The sequence below is a fragment of the Calliphora vicina genome, chromosome 4, assembly GCF_958450345.1.
Source record: "Calliphora vicina chromosome 4, idCalVici1.1, whole genome shotgun sequence".
NCBI lineage: Eukaryota > Metazoa > Arthropoda > Insecta > Diptera > Calliphoridae > Calliphora > Calliphora vicina.
In genome coordinates, this window is record NC_088783.1 from 4,770,379 (window position 1) to 4,787,647 (window position 17,269).

General features: G+C 28.9%; 3 protein-coding genes across 5 annotated transcripts in view; 1 reads left to right on the plus strand and 2 right to left on the minus strand.

Annotated features, from left to right (window-relative positions):
- Nucleotides 1-889: 889 nt before the first annotated feature.
- On the plus strand, nt 890-2,210 carry Ppt1 (Palmitoyl-protein thioesterase 1). Its single transcript, XM_065508414.1, has 5 exons — nt 890-1,047; nt 1,117-1,354; nt 1,412-1,720; nt 1,784-1,910; nt 1,968-2,210. The coding sequence occupies exons 1-5, from the start codon at nt 960-962 to the stop codon at nt 2,094-2,096; spliced, it is 891 nt and encodes a 296-aa protein (XP_065364486.1). The 5' UTR covers nt 890-959; the 3' UTR covers nt 2,097-2,210.
- Nucleotides 2,197-4,320, minus strand: LOC135957628 (uncharacterized). Its single transcript, XM_065508413.1, has one exon. It carries the CDS (start codon nt 4,246-4,248, stop codon nt 2,212-2,214), a length of 2,037 nt encoding a protein of 678 aa, XP_065364485.1. The 5' UTR covers nt 4,249-4,320; the 3' UTR covers nt 2,197-2,211.
- Nucleotides 4,321-9,547: 5,227 nt separating this feature from the next.
- CAH3 (Carbonic anhydrase 3) overlaps nt 9,548-17,269 on the minus strand; it is a 33,088-nt gene continuing 25,366 nt past the window's right edge. For 2 of the 3 annotated variants that reach the window (XM_065508196.1, XM_065508197.1), the window contains exons 2-4: nt 11,406-12,212; nt 11,200-11,336; nt 9,548-9,899 (exon numbers count right to left, since the gene is read on the minus strand). In XM_065508196.1, coding sequence (XP_065364268.1) covers nt 9,759-9,899; nt 11,200-11,336; nt 11,406-11,886 — 759 coding nt within the window. In that variant the 5' untranslated portion in view covers nt 11,887-12,212 and the 3' untranslated portion in view covers nt 9,548-9,758. The remainder of the gene's footprint in view (nt 9,900-11,199; nt 11,337-11,405; nt 12,213-17,269) is intronic. The other variant, XM_065508198.1, reaches the window with a different exon arrangement.

The following is a 17,269-nucleotide window of genomic DNA, read 5'->3' on the forward strand; positions in this document are numbered from 1 at the left end:
AAAAATTAAAAGAAAACCAGTGTGTATGCCCATATCACCACAATTAAGGATTGAGTTAGTTACATACATATGTACTGTTATAAGAACATTTGGAAATTTCAAAGGTTATTATTTTGCTAACGGACAAACGCTAATGCCATAGATCATGCATATCCTTCTTAGAATACGGTTATAATCATAATAAATATTTTAATGTAGGAAAAACTTAGGAATATATTCAAAATGATCTGAATTGATCCTTATAACATGTTAATATAAAATAATCTAGAAATATCGATTTATATTAAATATAAAGATAATGCAATTACTTCCTATCTTAAAATCGAGTAGTCAAAAATTCATCTAAAAAATATAGAGTCTTTAATTTTTTAATTTTAAATCAAAATTAATCCGTAATTAACAAACACAGAAAGGTAGACAGACCATCGTACTTTCAAATAAAATGAATATAATCGGTAAAATTGAATTCAGAATAACTCTTAACGATATTGTTAGTTAACGATTTTTGACTACTTTGTAATTAATTTCAGAGGTCAAACGTTTTATTTTAAGAAATCTAATAATCAAAAAAGCACGGTTAACCCAGCCTCTATTCAAAACTACATACTTTTATTCCCATTTAAAATTGAAAAATATATAATTCAGCACTGTAAACCATCATTGTAACGGTTGCTTTATATATTTTACTTGAGTACACTGTAAATTGTTATTTAAACCCATGTTGTGTTAATTAACAGCAACAAATCATGTTAAATCAATCCGTTTATAAACAACTGTGTGTTTTTGTTTATTTATAAAGGAAATGTTGTTATCAGTCAGCTGGTTTTTGTTTTGTTTTGATTACTAATTGACAATCACTTCGGCAAACAATAAATACGAAACTACAATTAGTTGCGCTGCTTATAATTTAATTTAATCGAATTTTAAATACATAGTTCTTTGTTTAAAAAGCTCCCAAAATGATATTAAAATGTTTAATATCATTTGTATTGATAATAACACTTGTAAATGCCGAAAAATATCCTGTTGTAATGTGGCATGGCATGGGTAAGAAATATATTTTTAAAGGAATACATTTTATTTAATTAATTTAATTATTTCACCATAATTTTATAGGAGACACTTGTTGTTTTCCCTTTAGTTTGGGTTCAATTAAAAAGCTTTTGCAGTCCGAACTTAATAATACCTATGTCAAGTCTTTGCAAATTGGAGGCAATGTGGTTATGGATTATGAAAGCGGGTTTTTTATACATCCCAACAAGCAAGTGGAATATGCCTGCCAAGAATTGGCCAAAGATGAAAGACTACAAAAGGGTTATAATGCCATAGGTTTCAGTCAGGGTGGACAGTTTTTGTAAGTTTAATTTGTAATAAAAATATAACCTTTATTAATGCATGTAATTATATAAAGGCGCGCTTTAGCCCAACGCTGTCCCTTGCCACCTATGAAAGTTCTTATATCTATGGGTGGTCAGCATCAGGGGGTTTTTGGTTTACCCAAATGTCCTTCGCTGAAATCGAAAACTTGTGAATATATAAGAAAGATTTTAAATAAAGCCGCTTATGATACATGGACTCAATTGGAATTAGTTCAGGCTACTTACTGGCATGATCCTCTAAATGAGGAATTATATAAATCACATAGTACATTTTTGGCAGACATTAATAATGAAGTATTTGTTAATGGTTTGTATGCGGATAATTTAAATAAATTGGATAAGTAAGTGGAGAACAAAAAAATCATAATTTTTTAGAATATTTAAATTTGTTGTTTATTTTGTAGATTTGTGCTGGTCAAATTTATGAATGACACAATTGTACAGCCCAAAGAATCTCAATGGTTTGAATTCTACAAACCGGGACAAGATAAAGAAATTTTGCCACTAAAGCAAAGTGCTGTCTATGAACAGGTAATATTACTAAAACAATTATTTCAATTCAAATTTAATACTAATCTTCTCTTACAGCTTGGTCTAAATCATATGACCACTAATCAAAAACTATTGTTTCTCGAGACCGAAGGAGATCATTTGCAATTTAATAAAACGTGGTTTTTGGAAAATATTATACCTTTACTAAGTCGGGATGTAAACTAAACCAAAATTTATAAACTAAATTTATTTTTTATACCTCATTTCTTTATTTATATGCCAAAAACAACAATATGCAAGACCTTTTACTAATAAAAATAATGTAACATAGAACATTAATTTATATTGCATCAGTGCTTTGAATAATATTGACAAGATTTTCCGCAAAATCACACAATAATGTATAGGTTTGCATATATAAAGCATCACGATAAGATTTGAGTTTGTGTACACGTTTTTCTAAAATATATTGACGTTTTTCGATCTCATCTTGTAGTATATTTAAAGTATTTTTACTTTCATCATTTTCGAATTCTTTGTCTGCCCGTTTATCATTTAACACTTGAAGACTAGTTTGGTAAAATGATTTTTCTATTGTACTTACTAAATCTACCCAATCTTCTATGATCGTGGAGATTATACCTCGTACATACAGCAAACGTGTACGATTTCTTTCGGGATTGTTAAAAATTTTAATTTCTAAATCTATACTCTTGCCCTTCATTGATTCTAATATACCAGAAAGTTCATGAAACATTAAGGCACGAGTTTCCGCTTGGGGTATTTTTAAAATTATACTTTTCAATGTATTCACTTGTAAGTCCCACAGTTTTTCACGGGGTTTCTTAGCACGTCTATAAAGATCTTTTAATAGTTCCAAATCATGATATCTCTCACATTTAAAACCAGAATTCAGTTGCTCAAATAGTTCCATTTCATTTAAGGAACGTTGATAAGGACAAGCATAGTCGCAGGGCGGCATATCTGCAGCCAGAATACTTAAGCCAGTGGTTAAATTATTTATCAATTTCTTATTTGATTTTTCAATAACATCTCTTTGTAGCTCATTTAATTTTTGCTGGTATTCTGGAGGTGCAGCACACTGACCACTTAAACGCATAACAATACCATCTAATTTGCGACTAAAGAAGGTGGGTTTTACTTTTAAAATCCATTTAGTTTTGACAATATTAACTTGCCTTGGCTGAAACAGAACACATATTTCTTGCACTTCTCCGCTGCACAAGCGAAAGGGCGTATTATCAAAGAAAAACTCATTGTCCCAACATTTCAAAAGAGTAGAATTTTTATCGTAAAAAGAACGATGAGCCCATTCAAAAGTCAACACTTTTCGCCCAATATTTTGTATAGTTAAAATCTTTTTACGTTCAGTTTCAAATGGAAAACATGAAAACTGTGTAAATGTTTGAAAACTACGGCTACAACGTTTATTGTCCATTGAAATGATTTGATCGTTAATTTTAAAACCATAATCAATGGCCTGCGAATTGTTTTTAATATTTTTCGGCACTTGACATACATTTTCATTACTTTCAATAATTGTATCTGTGGAAATTTGGCAAATTTCCTTAGAGGATATTATTTGTATTTCGGAATTGTGTTCGTTTAGTTGGGTTCTTAATAAACTCTCGCCCACAATTTGAAGATTATCAATATCGGGATAATATTCTATAACCCGTTCTATATCATCGCGTATTTCCTCTATGCGATTTTCCAAATGCTTCGATTTTAACCAACTAGAGGGTTTCTTGCAACCCTGGCGATTTGGTTTTCCTAACAATTCCTGTTGGGCAACCTTGGGCAAACCACTAATTTCAATTGTAGCCTTTTCTTGCCTTTCTGTTTGTGGTAAAGTTTCTTGCAGTTCTGGCATAATTCCATTACATTTTTCCGGTAATATTGAAGGCTGCCTGGCACTTAAACTCGAAGGATTCAATCTCTGTGCATAATCCATTAAACGTTTAATGGTATGCTTATCTCTCTCATCTACTGTAGCCAAACGATTATATAAAATATCCGATTGGTTCTTTTCAGTTTGTTCATTAATTTTTAGAGACAATTTCTCACGTTCCTTCAATACATCCTTCCAATACTTAAGACGTTTATCATAACTATATTCCGAAGGTTGTAATTTCAAACTGGAGCATTGTGAGGAAGATACTTCACAGGTTCCCCTGCGTTCATCGAATATGTAGTCAATCATTTCGTTCACCAAACGTCTGTTGTGTTCCATCGAAATTGGATGGGTTTCGGTTACCGATGAACTCATTGTAAATTCATTCCTATTGGAGGCTTCCGAAATATCCAACATTGTTGCTCGATCAAAATCTATTTTATGATTTACATGAAAATTCATTGATATTTGTTAATTGCAGAAAATCGTTTAAAAAAATATGTTTATTCGAAAATATTGTTCAGGTATGTTGAGGTTTGCTTAATGCGATAGTCAAAAAGGAACAGGAAGTTTTAAATACAGAGTTGTGTTATTTACACTTGAAGAAATATTTACTTAAAATGTTGGTTATTTTAACCCGCAAAAGTTATTTGGGGAAAAATTTAAAATTTTTAAGAGAAAAATATTATGGAATGAACTTGCAGTGTTGTAATTTATGAACATTTTATTTAATATAACAAGTTATAAAATATATCATAATATTAAAAACTTACCTTAAATTATTAACACGAATGATTTGGAAATTTATACATATTTTTTTATTTAAACGTGCATTGAAATATGAACATACCCTATTATTTAAAAATATCAATGAGAATTACAAATAGGTATGTATCTTGGAATAGTAAATTTTGTTAAGAAATTAGGACATAAATTGAAAAATATTTTCTAATAAGAAATTGTAAGATTGTTAATAATTTTAATAATTTTCTTTAATTTCCACTAGACAGAGTCAGCTCATAATAATAAATAGACCGGAAAACGCGCAATAAAGAACTAAAAATACAATAAGTTGTAAATAATAGTAGTAGAAATGAAAAAGTTGAAGTTATGGACTTTACAACGTTCTTATTAGAAAGCTTTGGAGGTAAACTTTTATAAACATAATATTAGAAAGTATAACAGGAACATAGATGGGGGTAGTGGACTAATTTTGCAGTTTGCACTAATACTTAGTGATAGTACAAAATTAGTGCAATCATTTTGTTCATATTTAGTGCTGAGTTGAAAATTAACAGCCTCACTAAACATAGTGATAGTGAGTTAAAAAATTTGGCACTCAAAATTAAATTAGTTGATTTAAAAAAATGCAATCATCAGTATATTGCAACTTTTTATTCTGCACTAATTTGAGTGCAACTTCAAATTGTGCACTAAATTTTTAAGTTCAAAATGGTTTAAGTTTATTTCTGTGCACTAATTTAAAACTTAAGACTAATAATACTTCATTAAAAATAACAAAAAATATTTAAAATTTCTAATTTTCGAATTTGGATTCAACAATTTCATGAGTACTCCTTTTTGGAAAATTTAGTGATTGTATGTTTAATGCAGCTTTTTTTGATTGCAGGTTAAAATTTTGCACTAATTAATTGTAGTGCAGATTTCTGCACTAAATCTTCGTTTAGTGATAGTTAAAAAATGATCACTATCACAATTTTTTTTAGTGCTAGTTATGAAATAAGCATTATCACTAAAGCTGATAAAAAATAGTGCAAACTAAATTTTTTGCAATTTTAGTGAGTGATAGTGCAATGCTGATTTCAATCAACATTTAGTGCACTACCCCCAACTATGAATCCAAATTCGAAAAATAAAAATTTTAAATATTTTTTGTTATTTTTAATGAAATATTAGTCTTAAGTTTTAAATTAGTGTACAGAAATAAACTTAAACCATTTTGAATTTAAAAATTTTGTGCACAATTTGAAGTTGCACTCAAATTAGTGCAGAATAAAAAGTTGCAATATACTGATGATTGCATTTTTTTAAATCAACTAATTTAATTTTGAGTGCAAAATTTTTTAACTCACTATCACTAATGTTTAGTGGGGCTGCTAATTTTCAACTCAGCACTAAATATGAACAAAATGATTGCACTATCACTAAGTATTAGTGCAAACTGCAAAATTAGTGCACTACCCCCAACTATGAACAGGAATAACATTAAGTTTCTATTTCATATACAGAATGTTTATCTATTTTAAACAGAACTCTAAACACTAACACTGTTGTTCTTTATGTTAAAATCAGGTCTTTACAGATTTATGTTAACAAAGCTTTTACATAAACAAGTGTAATAATTTCTTTTCTTCTTCCAAGGCTTGTATTTTTTCTACAATATTTTTGTGGCAACTTTTAACACCTTTTTTCGGTAATTTTGTTCAATATATAAAAAAACTTCATATTCTCGGTATAAAATACACCTTTACGAATATTTTTCTTTATGTTTTACTACACAAATTATAATAAATATACGAAATTTTCACTATTTTCTAAAATTTTACTAGAGCAAGAAAAATACCGGAAAACGCGCGTAGATGAACTAAAAATACAATGTTGTATTTAACACTAACAGAGTTGTTTCACGTAGGAAGTGGTTTTGAACAGAGATGAAATTAAAGGAGTCATGAAAAAGAGCTGTTAAATTTAAAAATAATGTTTCTTAGAAAGCTTTAAAAATTGTTTTTTTTTTCTTTTTTTATTTATTATTTATTTTCAACAACCTAGCCTATTGGCCATAACCGGTTATAAATTTCTACTTAAAAAATAGTTTACATTAAAAAATTTAAAATAAATTAAATAAATATTATAAATAAAATTGAACAAAGTCAAAACTTAAACTCCAACATATTACATTATAAAACATGATGTCAGTTAATTAGCAACTTGATAAGAAAATCTAGTTTCCACTAGGAAAAAAGAAATTTGATAAGTATATGTCTAACAAAAATAATCAACCAAATAAAAGAGAAAGCAAGGTACTCAGTATAACCTAGAAACTATAAGGGCCAAATATATGTATATATAAATATTAGTCACTGAATGTCTATTAGTTGATACCACCTTTAGATATATAAACAGTAGAGGGGCCAACCTATATGACAAACAATGTCATCAAAAGGGTGAATATCTAATAATCAATTCCAATACTCAAATCCTAATATCATAAGTGATTCAAACAATAATCAAAACAAGTTCGAATAAGTTCATGAGAGAATGATAAATTCACGGGAAAGGTACTTATCACAGTCCACAAATCAATGTCTACACACTACCCGCAAATTAAACTTCAAACATATCGAGTCATAACAGCAAAAAATACGTAAGCGACAAAAACCAAATTTTACAGGGGAAGGTTTTTTTAAATATCCTTGGTTGAAGTATAAATATTATCTTGAAATTGAGTATGTATGCACAGTTACTTCTAAACTATATATTGCATTTATTTTATTTCATATATTTCCAAGATAACGGGTATTTATGTCGCTTACGTCTTTTTCTCTGGCAGTTACACCTTTCCAATTTTATTAAAAACTTAATGTTTAATTTTTTTTTATATTGTTCAAATTATATTCATTTACACAAATTCAAATTAACGTTTTTAACCTTAAAAGACTAATATTAATTAATTTGTTAAAACTAATGAAGACGTAAGCGCAACTTCTTGTTCACAAAATATGTAGAAAAAAACAATAAATTGTACTTACGTCTAAATTGTTTTTGCTGTAAAATCGTAACGGTACATTTATACAGCGATGGTATTTTATGAGATGATGCGAATGATCGAGAACTATCGATATTTATCAAAAAACGAAAATTGATAATCATGGCGCTTACGTCTTTTTGGCGGTTATTGCAAATTGCACTAGTGCAATACGTAAATCAAACACTAAATGTAACTCCAAACACCACGACAGCTTACTAAACAACACTTCATGAATTCACAAACATAACACAGTCAAGACAGGCTCATAAAATCCACAACGGAATGGAATTAAATTAACATGACAATGACTAAGAATGCAGAAAATCATATGATAATAACAAAAATCCATTAACAATGCTTACATCAATTACCCAATTTTTACATGTAAAACGGAATGTATCAATCATATTATAAATTCCTTAATTATACAGAATTTCAATAAATCAGAGTCCAAAAAGTTTATAAGAAAATTTATGCATTAACTCGATAAGTCATCCGAATTCGAAAACTGATTTTATCTCATAATTTTATTAATATACTAGTTGACCCGCCCGGTAGCATTTACTAATGTTATGGTGTTTTCTTTTATGGCATAAATGATGCATTTATTCTGCCTTTTACCCTTCTTTGTGTTCTTTTCTGAAAAAAATGTAGTTTGGTCGTGTTCTTTTCTAATAATGTTACCCTAAAACCCTGAATATATGCCACCCTCAATTTTATCAAAGGGTTAGAAATGCACCACTTTTTATGTAAGCAAAAAGTAGTTTTTTAATATTTAGAAGCTACATAAAAGAAAATTGCATAAATGGTAATGATTGTGTTCTATTGTGATCGTTAAAAATCCAACACATTATGAGGGTATGGGTAGCATTTAATAAATGGTACACAATATATAGGCAACATTTTGTTCCAGAAAAGAAAACACCATTAGTTCTTCAAGTTTCTCCAACCCACATACACCTGCCTATTCTTATTTATACTGCATACTTTAGGGAGCTTTTTTATTACAGTAGACTGGACTCAAAAAAAAATTTCCGAGTTTTCCCCGGAATTTTTGAATTTTTTTCTTTACAAATCATCTCCTGGAAATTTCGAATCGAATAAAACAGCCGTTCTCACGTGATGATATTACATACATGGACCATTTCATTTTTATATATATAGATGTCTTGGCTACCTCCATCAAAAATGTTATGGACTTAAAAATGTAAATTTTAAAAAATTTTCAAAACTTTGTAAACGCTTTTTTATTCTAAAATTTAGAGAATTTAAGTATGTATTTCGGAAATTGTTTGGATTTGGCTGAATATTGGGTTTAGTTTTTAGGCGTTTAGCCAGACTCTAGTAAGTATTAATTTGTAACCGATTATGGCCAAGAGTCCAGGCTACTAAATTTTGATAAATAAACTTTCGTCCATTTTTAATTTAGTTCAGTCGATTCATTTTAAATTAAATTTTTATTTTACCTCTTTTGTAACAAATAAAACAACGTATATATTTAAATTTTGTTGAATTTTTTTTTCCAGTAATGATATTTTATTTATAAAAAAAATCGTTTATATTATTTAATAAATAAATGATTATAAATACATGCCAGACGAAAAAAAAACTTTGTAATATTTCTATGAAATACATTTAAAATTATTAGTTAGTAGTACATATTATTATTCTTTTCTTAAGTAAAGTGCACTTGTTTTTAAAACATTTCTTTGATGTTTATCCAAAAAAAATAATAATTTTCTCTTTTTTTTCACCTGTTAAAACAAAGAACCACAGTTGAGAAAAAAAATAGAAGAAAAAACACATTGATAAAATAAAATATTGTATAAAGAAAACATAACAAACGAAAAACTAACTTAATTAAATTATAGATATAGATTAATATTTAAAAATAAAGTATATTGCTTAGAACAACCAATAATTGTGAATTAAAAGTAATCGTAATCATAATCATAATAATTATATATGTATGTATTTATAATTAAATTCTATTTTTGAATTCTACTTGGTAACGATTAATTAATTCATTTCTAATTCTAATTTACGATTTTAGTTTAGTTAAAAAAGAAGTATTAAAGATTTAGAAAGTTTTGTTTTTTTTTTTTGTTGTTTTGTTTAGAAACTATTAAAGATATGATTAAAGAATGATGATTAGCTTGTTGAAATTGTTGTTGTTAAAGTAGTAATATTCAATATGATTAGATCATAATTTCGATTTGGGTTTAGCATTACGAGCGAAGATAATTTCAGGATTTTTATTCGGTTTTTGAATTTCACGATAATTGTTTACAATTTTCTTTGTCTCATCTTTGGGACATGATTGGAGATTACGAAAAACTTGAACCTGAAATTGTATAAACAAATAAATAAAATTAATATGTAATTAGCCAAATTATTATAAATATCAGTTTGGATGTGAATAAGAGTACAAAATATTCCTATAGAATAGTTTTTGTATAAAACTAGTAAGGACTGTATTTGGAATCTATGTTTGTAACAAGAGACATTTTTGTCATCTTATCTCAGCCGTGTTTGATTTGAGCTTCCAAAGCTAATTCTTGAAACTATAATTATAACTTATGTAGAATCTTCCAAAACTTTATGTCATAAAATATTGGGTGTTTAATTTAAAAAATCAGAATTCACAACAGATTGCGTATCTTTTAAACGGAGTTTTTGTCTTCAATAACTTATATGTGATTTTGATCATATGCGGGAAATTTTGCTTTACTTCCAAAAAAGTTTGAATACCAAGAATTTGAGGCATTACTCTATGAAGATTTTTTTAAATCTCAACAAGAGCTTGCAAAATTATTGAGAGCTAAATTTCAAAACGTTTTTGAGCAGAATTATTCATCCAAAAGCAGGGTACAATACGAATTGAAGTTGAGAGCTTGAAAGTTGAGTTTGCATGTCCGAAATGCTGCTTAAACACTATAAAAGAAAATAATTTTTGCACCGAATCATTACTTGCGATGAAAAATGGTTCTATTACGATAACCCGATGCATATGAGATCGTATGTGAAGCCCAGCCAACCAGCCGAATTGACACCTAAGATAAATATCCATGGCGCTAAGGTAATGCTCTGTATTTGGTGGAACCAAGAGTCATATCTATTATGAACTGCTGAAATCTGGCCAGACCATCGCAGGGAACCTGTACCGAACGCAACTGATTCGTTTGAAGCGAGCAATGGCCGAAAAAGTCTAGAATATGCGGTCAGACATAAAACCCTAAAATTCCATCATGACAACGCTCGGCCAAATGTTGCAATATCTGTTAAAAACTATTTAGAAAAAAATGGTTGGGAAGTTTCCAACTCCGACTACTATTTGATACGATCGTTGCAGAACGCTCTCTCTGGGGCACGCACGCTTCAGAACAGAGTATCCGAAATTGCCTTTTTTATTATATTAAAATATGAGCAGTTCTTTTGTCTTGGAATCCATATGTTTCCAGAAAGATGGGAAAAGGTAATAGCTAACAACGGCCAATACTTTAAATAAATTTATATTGTACAAATGTTTCAAAACAAAAGCATTTTTAAGTATTAACGTCATTAAATTGACTAGTCTATCAATAAAGACCTTATCCATATCACTATTAGAATATCTTTATATACAACAAAAAATAATTGCTCACCTGTCCTTTTGAAACGTATATTGGTGTCCGATATATAATCCATGTAACACTCTCAAAATATGGTGCAGTTGTTAGAGATCCTTTATATGTATAATAATGTTTGCTCAATTCCTGCAAACCCATCCACGACAGACAATCTATATTTGCGGGAAAATAAAACAAATTCGTAAAATTTAATAAAAAGCTTACAGTAGGATTTCACAAACCTATACCTGAATCAACCGAAGCAGTAGTATGTATTTTTTGTACAATACGAATACCTTCTGTAATTTTCTTGAATTCCGGACAATCCTTTTCTCCACAAGCCTGTATGAAGAATGCGGCAACAGCCAAGCCATCGGGTTTATTTTTAGCTTCTGAGAAATCTTTATACTTGGCATTGTAGTGTACAGCATGTGCCTCCATTGAATATTTGATACCCTCGAGAGTATGTTCACAGCCCGATTCATCGGTATCGGCCCAATGGAAATGCAGCTGTTCGAAAACATATTTCTGGTCGCCCAAACAACCGTGTAGTATGTAAGGCTGCTCCTTGCGTTTACTAAACGTTACCATGGCCGAGGTGCCAGTGTTGACGACACGCGCCACACCCACCGGCTCCCAATGGCCATGATACTCCAAGGGATCGATGTCATCGATATGTTCGATAACACGATTGCTAATTTCAATAGGTGACTGAACTGGCATGTTAACGTTACTGCGGCGTTAGTGACGTAAGCGTAAGCCTTATTAACGGTTTAAGGAGTTGTTTTAAAATTGTTATACGGATGAATGAAATTCAACAAGGTGGTTGTTGTTGTAACGCAAGGCAAAGATTAAGTGATATTAACTGAATTGTAGGATTTTTTCTTAACTTTATAAACACAAACGTGTTGTGATTTAAATAGCCAAGTAAACTGCGACGTGGTGGCGAATTTTATTAAACTCGTTGAAAAATTAAAGAAGAATTCTTGTTTCAGCAAAAACGCTTTTTCAAAGCACCCAAAGCACTCAAACACAAAGGGCTTAAATATCTGTAATAAAAAAATTGGAAATAAATTATTTAATTATTGTTAACGCCATAAAGGCTGTATTAAAACTAAACTTATAAACAAATATAAAACAAAAACAAAATAAAACAAACATCTTTTGTCTATCTAATAAACAAACAAATAAACAAACTACTTGTAATTATAACGAGTTTTTAATTCAATGCGATTGTTGCGTGCATCGCTTTTATATTTTATTTTATTTTTTTTTTAGTTTTAGTCATCATCTTAATAAATAAAAAACGCCTTTAGTTACTCAAGTGTTTGTCCTTTCATATTTATAATTGTAATTTATACCTTTTATATATTTTGAATGATTATTCGTGCTTCTCTACTACGTTTCTTATTTTTATTGTCAATATTAACTCACTCTCTTTTTTATTATTAATAAAAGTGATAAGCAGGGAAACCGGAAATATGCTCTAAAAAAAGCGTTTTAGGCGCTTTAAATATGCAGTAAAAACTTTAAAATATGCTCTTAAAATTTAAAAAATATGCTCTTAAAAAACAAACTTTTACATAATTTTTAACCAAAAAAAATTTACTTAAATTTTCAAATAAAAATCGTTGTCTATTGGATCTGAAAACATTTTTAAACATAGAAAATGTTCGTTCGACATCAACTAATGTTACAGGAGCAAATTTAAAAGACAATATTTCTTTAACACTTAGAACGGTTAAGTTTGAATTAGAACTAAAATTTGATATTTAGATGGAGCTATTATTAAAATAGTGCTTATTTTATATTAAAACAAGTAAGAGAGCTATATTCGGCTGTGCCGAATCTTATATACCCTTTATATAATTAATACTTCAAAATAAAAAATTTAAATATTTTTAGGTGAACAAAAATTTTTTTTCAGTTTTTTTATTTTTTGGATAAAAAAATTTTTCGAATTGTTATTTTAAATTTAAAAAAAAATTCTGTTTTTTAAATTTTTTTTTTTGGTGAAAAGCCATCTATTTTTCAATTTTGAATTTTAAACAAAGGAAGTAAAAACCTGTAACACAACAGTGAAAAATAAGTAAGACAAAATTTGTTTTTGATAAACTCAAAATATGCTATTAAACAGTAAAATATGCTCTAAAAACGCAAAATATGACATAAATATGCTCTTAAAACAAATATATGCAAAAATATGTATTTAAGGGTAAAATATGCAAAAATATGCACTAACAAATCGATGCCAAAATTCTTAAATAGTTCTGAAACGTGTAAATATCTTATCCATGTGCTCATTAGAATCACCAGAAAAAACATGCATTTGCATATTTTGGTTTCCCTGGTGATAAGTAAGAGTGTTGTATTCGGCTGTCTGGAATTTTGTATACCCGCCATCAGTGTGTTGACAATAAAATATTTTGACTCTTATATGTGTTACGTGGGTGGTAGGGTCAATTATGGACCGATGCGGACAAAAGTTGATAAAAAGATTTAGGTTCATAAAAAAAATAGTTTTTGTCCAATTTCATCACGATATTAATTATTATAAGAAAATTATGAATGTTCAAATCATTATCTGAGGGGGACCTTGTATGGGGACTAGGGACACATGTTGCCCGAGTTTCACCATACTTTACAGTATAATTTCAGAGAACTTAGAACCAATTTCTGCTTCTTTCGTTTGGGCAATATCCTGTTTTTAATAGACAGACATAGCTAGATCGTATAAGAATCTTATGAGGACCCAGAATATATACACTTTTTGGTTCTACAACCAATATTTTGATGTGGTACAAATGGAATAACAAAATCAATATACTCCCTTCATTTTTGAAGGTGAGCATAAAAACTGAATACACCATTTTCAACTACATTGTTTAAAAAAGTAGTGAAATTAAAGGATCTAAAAAGAGTGTATCAGCATATTATTGTTGCTCGTTTATTTACTGTTCCCAGATAGACTATAATTTAAAACAGTTATTATAATCAATTTAAATTGATTGTCTTTTAATGATAATGTATTTTTAATTATTACATACCTACATATTTTAATTTTACAAATTAAACATATTTGACAATTTTTATTTGTTTTGATTTGTAAAAAACTTGTTTCTTAACAAAAACACAAATAATGGTTTACTTGAGTCATGTTAACATCCCATTAAATTTGAATCAGTGTAGACTAATGTGAAGATTCTTCTTATCATTGCTGTTTGTGTGACGATAAGATATGATTTTGTAAATAAACTTGTATGTATAACCAAATTTTTAAAATTAAATTGGAATTGGTGTTTTCTAGAGAACCACCATAACCACAATAAACCTTATTTCCACTAAAAACCATTCATCAATTGATGAATACTATTTTAGAACACATTCACTTAAGTAAAATGAACAACAAATTAAATTGAACATTTTCACATTTACAGTTGCAAATTATTCTTATTTTTTTTTTTATTATTATTTACTTTTTAGCTTGTGTATGATGTGGAAAAAAGGTGAGCCTTCATTTGGATCGTGTTGCTCAGTTAATAGGAACAAATACACTTGTACACTTGTAGTTTTGTGTTTGAATAACCGGCGTCATTGGTGCAACAATGGCAACAAACATTTGTTAACAATGCCATCAATAAATAATTAAATGCGTATTTCTCAAGCAGAGTCTTTATTCATGGGTGAATTTTAAATGAAATTGATTGATTTGAAAGGGAATTCTTAATATTAGCAAAGAAATTTATTTTAATTATTCAAAGAAAATAGCTATTTAATGAATGTGTTAGAATTAAGACAATAAATCTAGATGTTATTAAAAAAGCAAATAAATAAATTAATAAATTTATCAAATAAATTAAAATATACAAAAACTGAAATTAATTTTTCAATTTCATTCAAACAATTGGAAATAATTAAACTTTTCTGATTTGTATTTCTAACTTTATGTAATCATTTTGTAGATTTTCGCAAAGATTTGTTTCATTAGTTATAAATTATTGTTTTAAAATACGATGTATGTATTTGTTAAATAAAAAAGGGCTCATTTTTGAATTAATATTAATGATACAAGCCAACTGTTTCAAGTAATTATAAAGAACATGACACATAAAATCAGTAATTATGACAGTTTTATTTAAATTGTATAATACTTAGCCCCAATTTTCTCAATCTCAGGTTATTGTTCTTTCGTAACGATATACTTGCAATTATTATACTTTTTGTATGAGAACTGTCTGTATATCGTCACTATACAAACAGAGATTGAGAAAATTACCTTATTGTGGTAAAAAGATTATTATATCATTTATTAAAGATTACGTCTTATACTAAAGATAATTTCTTATACTAAATACTACGTCATATATTATAGACTACGTCATATATTAAAGACTACGTCATATATTAAAGACTACGTCTTATATTAAAGACTACGTCATATACTTCAGGAATCACAAAGGGAACGATTATTGTACCCAAGTGAGCTGTAGGAGACGATGGTTTTGGACGGTAGCCTGATTACCGTACCATACGTCATATACTAAAGAAGACGTCATATACTAAAGTATACGTCTTATACTAAAGACTGCGATTATACGAATGACTGCATCTCAAACAAGTTCAAAACAAAAATAAAATATAGTCGAATGAATTAAATATTAGTTACGCTATAATTAAATTAAATTTTTAAACATAAACGAACTATGTATTGTTATTTAATATACAAAATTAGACATAAGAATAAACAAAATTAACCAAAAGTCCAATGTTTTTGAAGGCAAAGAAAAACCAAAAAGTGTAAAATTACAGAAGCAGAACAATATGTATATTTATGTCCAACAATGTTGCTCATTTAGCGGAATACTCATACATAAAATAAAAATAAAATCAAAAACCGTCTATCTTACAAAACTCAAGTTTTCAGTAGAGTAAAAACATAATTTTTATTTTAAATTTATACCACCGATGTGGGCTTATATATGAATATAGGCCACACCTTATGGAAAGATAATAATCGATATCGATTAGGGTGGAACACCCAAGACAACAGGTGCGGCAGACCCCGTCATACATTGTACGTCACACCCTATGGAAAGATAATAGCGATATCGGTAAGATCGTATTAGGTTGGAACAGCCAAGGCAACAAAAGGCGAGGCAGACCCCGTAATACTTGGCACAGTCTGATATGAATTAGCCGAAAATAATATACCATAGCAACAAGTTAAGAATATGGCGAATGACAGAATTCGATAGAGAAACTGGCTACCACGAGGAGTAAATAAAAAGTACATATTAATAAAAAAAAAAAACATTTTTGTGAAAAAATAAAAATGTTCAAGATAGGATTAATCGCGTCGTTCGACTAGACTAGCCAACCGTCCAGTTTTCGTCGGGACAGACCAGTTTTAGAGTCGAATGTCCCGTGTCCCGGCGATACTCTGAACGGGACGCCATTTGTCCCGTTAAAAAAACATAACTTTTTCATCAACTACCACAAAAAATATAAAAAAAATCGAGAATTTAAAATCGTATAGTAAAGGAGAAGAAAATGTTTCCAAATTAATTGAGAAATTTGTTGCCTGTGATCAAGATTCGGAAGTACAGAAAGACGAGCAAATCAAATTTTGTTGCATAATAAAAAAGAATATTTATTCATCAGGAGCTCCACAAATCTTGCTCCCTTTTGAAAAAGTTTAATGTTTGTTACATATTCCATGCAAAATGTGTTTTAGAATAAGTGTAAAAAATACAGCCATTTTTACATGTTCCAACTTTGGATGCGTGTAACTTTTTATATAACTGAAATGATGGAGCAAAATTAAAAAAAATAAACCTAAATAACTCGACCTAAAAGTGATAACCTACATGTGTATGAATGTTTTTTGTAGGACTCTAGGACTATTTATATTTTAAATATCAGCTCATTCGGATAAAAAATGTGTTTTTTTTTTAAAGAAACACAAACTGAGAAGCGTTTTCAAGCAAAACGCTATATTTATTCGAAAACAATTTGATTCTGCCCCACTGTGTGATCTTTTCATGATGTCCCGTTTTGGAAATTTCAAAAGGTGGCAAGTTTACGTTCGACTGTGGTTCCTGGTTTT

Coding starts and splice junctions, on each gene's coding strand:
- LOC135957628 (XM_065508413.1), bottom strand. CDS start 4,248: ATGAATTTTCATGTAAATCATAAAATAGATTTTGATCGAGCAACAATG.
- Ppt1 (XM_065508414.1), top strand. CDS start 960: ATGATATTAAAATGTTTAATATCATTTGTATTGATAATAACACTTGTA. Junction 1,355..1,411: donor AGTCAGGGTGGACAGTTTTT/GTAAGTTTAATT, acceptor AATTATATAAAG/GCGCGCTTTAGCCCAACGCT. Junction 1,721..1,783: donor AATTTAAATAAATTGGATAA/GTAAGTGGAGAA, acceptor TTTATTTTGTAG/ATTTGTGCTGGTCAAATTTA.